At 39.6% G+C, this 2500-nt stretch overlaps 1 protein-coding gene across 2 annotated transcripts in view; it reads left to right on the forward strand.

Annotated features, from left to right (window-relative positions):
• The window catches only part of LOC138979689 (uncharacterized), a 47190-nt gene that overhangs the window by 4480 nt on the left and 40210 nt on the right, over nt 1–2500 (forward strand). For both annotated transcript variants that reach the window (XR_011460096.1, XM_070352408.1), the window contains exons 2-4: nt 273–475; nt 1692–1772; nt 2110–2323. Coding sequence is in view for 1 of the 2 variants with exons in the window: in XM_070352408.1 (XP_070208509.1) it covers nt 273–475; nt 1692–1772; nt 2110–2323 (498 nt within the window). In the remaining variant the exon portion in view is untranslated. The remainder of the gene's footprint in view (nt 1–272; nt 476–1691; nt 1773–2109; nt 2324–2500) is intronic.

Raw genomic sequence — 2500 nt, forward strand, 5'->3', positions numbered from 1 at the left:
TTTCTTTCTTTCTTACGTTCTTTCTTTCTTTCTATTGTATGGCATTATTTTCGCCTGTCAGTTCAAATTGCCTCCCCTTTACATTGATAAGGTCACTCATTATTTGACTAATTGACTGTTTTGATTGGTAAGATTCCTGCCTGTTTTATTTACTGATCATGCAGTTACGTATTTTCAGTTAGTTACCTCACTTTTGTAATTCATTTACTTCCTTTCTTATATTATTTTTGCTCACACATTTTTTGACGATATTCAACTTTCTATCATTCCAGAAGTGGTCAGCTTGCGACTAATACGTCATCAGTCCGATCATCGCGTCAGACGTGACGCAGGAGAATCGTCAATGCCTGACGTATTGGTGATGCAATTTTCTCTCGGGAATGAAAACGTCATCCTGAGATTGCAACGTTCCCGATACCCGCCCATGTTCATGGTTGGAAAAGATGGACTAAGGGAGATCACTGGACTTGACGGCGTGAGTGTTGTCCCTTCGTGTTAATTTGTTGGCTCACGAAGTGTAGCCTATGCGATCGTAACTTTGTCTGCCTGTGCGTATGTGCGTGTGTGCGTGTGTATGTCTGTGGTAGAAACTTTAACATTTCGTCATTTGAAGACGTCACATTATGGCGTAAGAGGGTTAGACGTCACGCGAAGGAATTACTGAAAGTCTCGGTCATTGTTATTTTGAGCGGGCCGAGACTAGTTGGCAGTCGTGTCCCTGTAAGTGTAAGTAGGCTACATGCAGAAAGACAGATCTAGATCTAGTGTCTCGCTTTCTTGCACAGTTTCACCTATGCTTACAGTGTGTGTGTGGTGTATATGTGTGACGGAGTGATTGAGTTTGTGTTACTGTTTGTCGATTTCTTACGTGAGCCTTGAAGGCTTCGCCTCTTGTTTTCTCTGGTGTTCAAATAACCGAAGGGAAGTTGGCGCTCGATATGCATACGACATGTGTAATGGAGTAAGCGAGAGTTATACGGAACCAATCTCCTGGCAATTTTTGTCTTTTTCTCTGGATTCTTCTTGTTTTTGTTCTTGTTCTTGTTCATTTTCTCCCACTCCTTCGTATTTCTTGTTATTTTGGCCATAGAATGCGGACATACAGTAATCGTACTTCTAGGTATCAAAAATATGATTTTATCAATCTCGGAAAAAATCAAGCAAACAAATAAACAAACAAGCAGACAAACAAACTGAACAGTAAAAACTTCACACTTTAAAAAAAAGCAACAATTTAACATCGTTTCATGATTTCAAATACATGATTTCAATTTATTCCCATGTTCGTTTTAATCGGTCATTCCATCTAAATGTTTCCGTCGCGATATAATCTTGAATGGTTGAAAACGACTTTCTTTCTTTATTTGGTGTTTAACGTCGTTTTCAACCACGAAGGTTATATCGCGACGAGTTGAAAACGACGTTAAACACCAAATAAAGAAAGAAAGAAAGAAAGAAATCTAAATGTTTTAAAATCTGAATAACCTGTATATAGTTCAATTTTTTTAATGATGTAATAATTTTGGGTTGTTTTTTGTTGTTATTGATTTGGGTGATCTTACTTCCTTTTATTTGTTGCTTACACATGGTATCTGTCACGTTTTTGGTTTGCGCGTAAATGTTTCATTTAGTTCATTTTCCCATGTTTTGTTCAATGACTGAAACCATTTTTGTTTCTGTACACCTTGCAGGATTCAACGTCAGTGTATTCTGACCCGTCCAGAGGAGCATCCTTCATGGTCAAGAAATCAACAGATGGACAGTTCCTGCTGGTGAGTCGATGGACACTTGACCCGGTTAATGATATACGATACCGACACACGCACAGTCTGGCGGTGACCTTACGATTGATTTAGTACTGCTGATTTGCTAAAGTCACCGAGACAAACTTGGTTCTCGAAATTCGTTCTCGGAATTCTTTGTCAATTCCTTGTGAGACAAGCAAAGGAAGTTAGAGACTTTTTACGTGGCGCCATTATTCATCTTAATATGACGTCTTGTCCAACTTTGTTTGACTTTTGACGTCAGAGATTTAACTTTGTCTTATTTTTCTTGTTTTCATTACAAGTAAACACTTCACAATATTCAGCTCTTTTAATTTCTTTCAAGGACGGCAATCTGCATCACCATGGCAACCAGTTGGACATGAAACCTGTAGCCCGCAGAAAGCGTGCCGCTGGTGACGACAATACGCATTCCGTCATGACTGCCGTCCCTGACTACATTGAGTTTGAACACGACGGTACCCTTGACGCTGACGGCGACCTTGACCTAGACGAATTTGACCTTGCTGACCTTGATGATGCTTTGGAGGACGGTGAAGGTCAGTCGATTTTCTTGTCAAGATTGTGAAAAAGAAAAATGTGTATATCATAACGAGTGGATGGGAGTATGTGCTGCTAACATGTCATATGAACCACCGCTAACGTGACGTGTATAAGTTCTCACAATTCTTCGAGAGGAATGAGGAAGCGCAAAATAATGTGTTCCTAAATTAATG

Source organism: Littorina saxatilis, linkage group LG11, assembly GCF_037325665.1.
Source record: "Littorina saxatilis isolate snail1 linkage group LG11, US_GU_Lsax_2.0, whole genome shotgun sequence".
Taxonomy (NCBI): Eukaryota; Metazoa; Mollusca; class Gastropoda; order Littorinimorpha; family Littorinidae; genus Littorina; species Littorina saxatilis.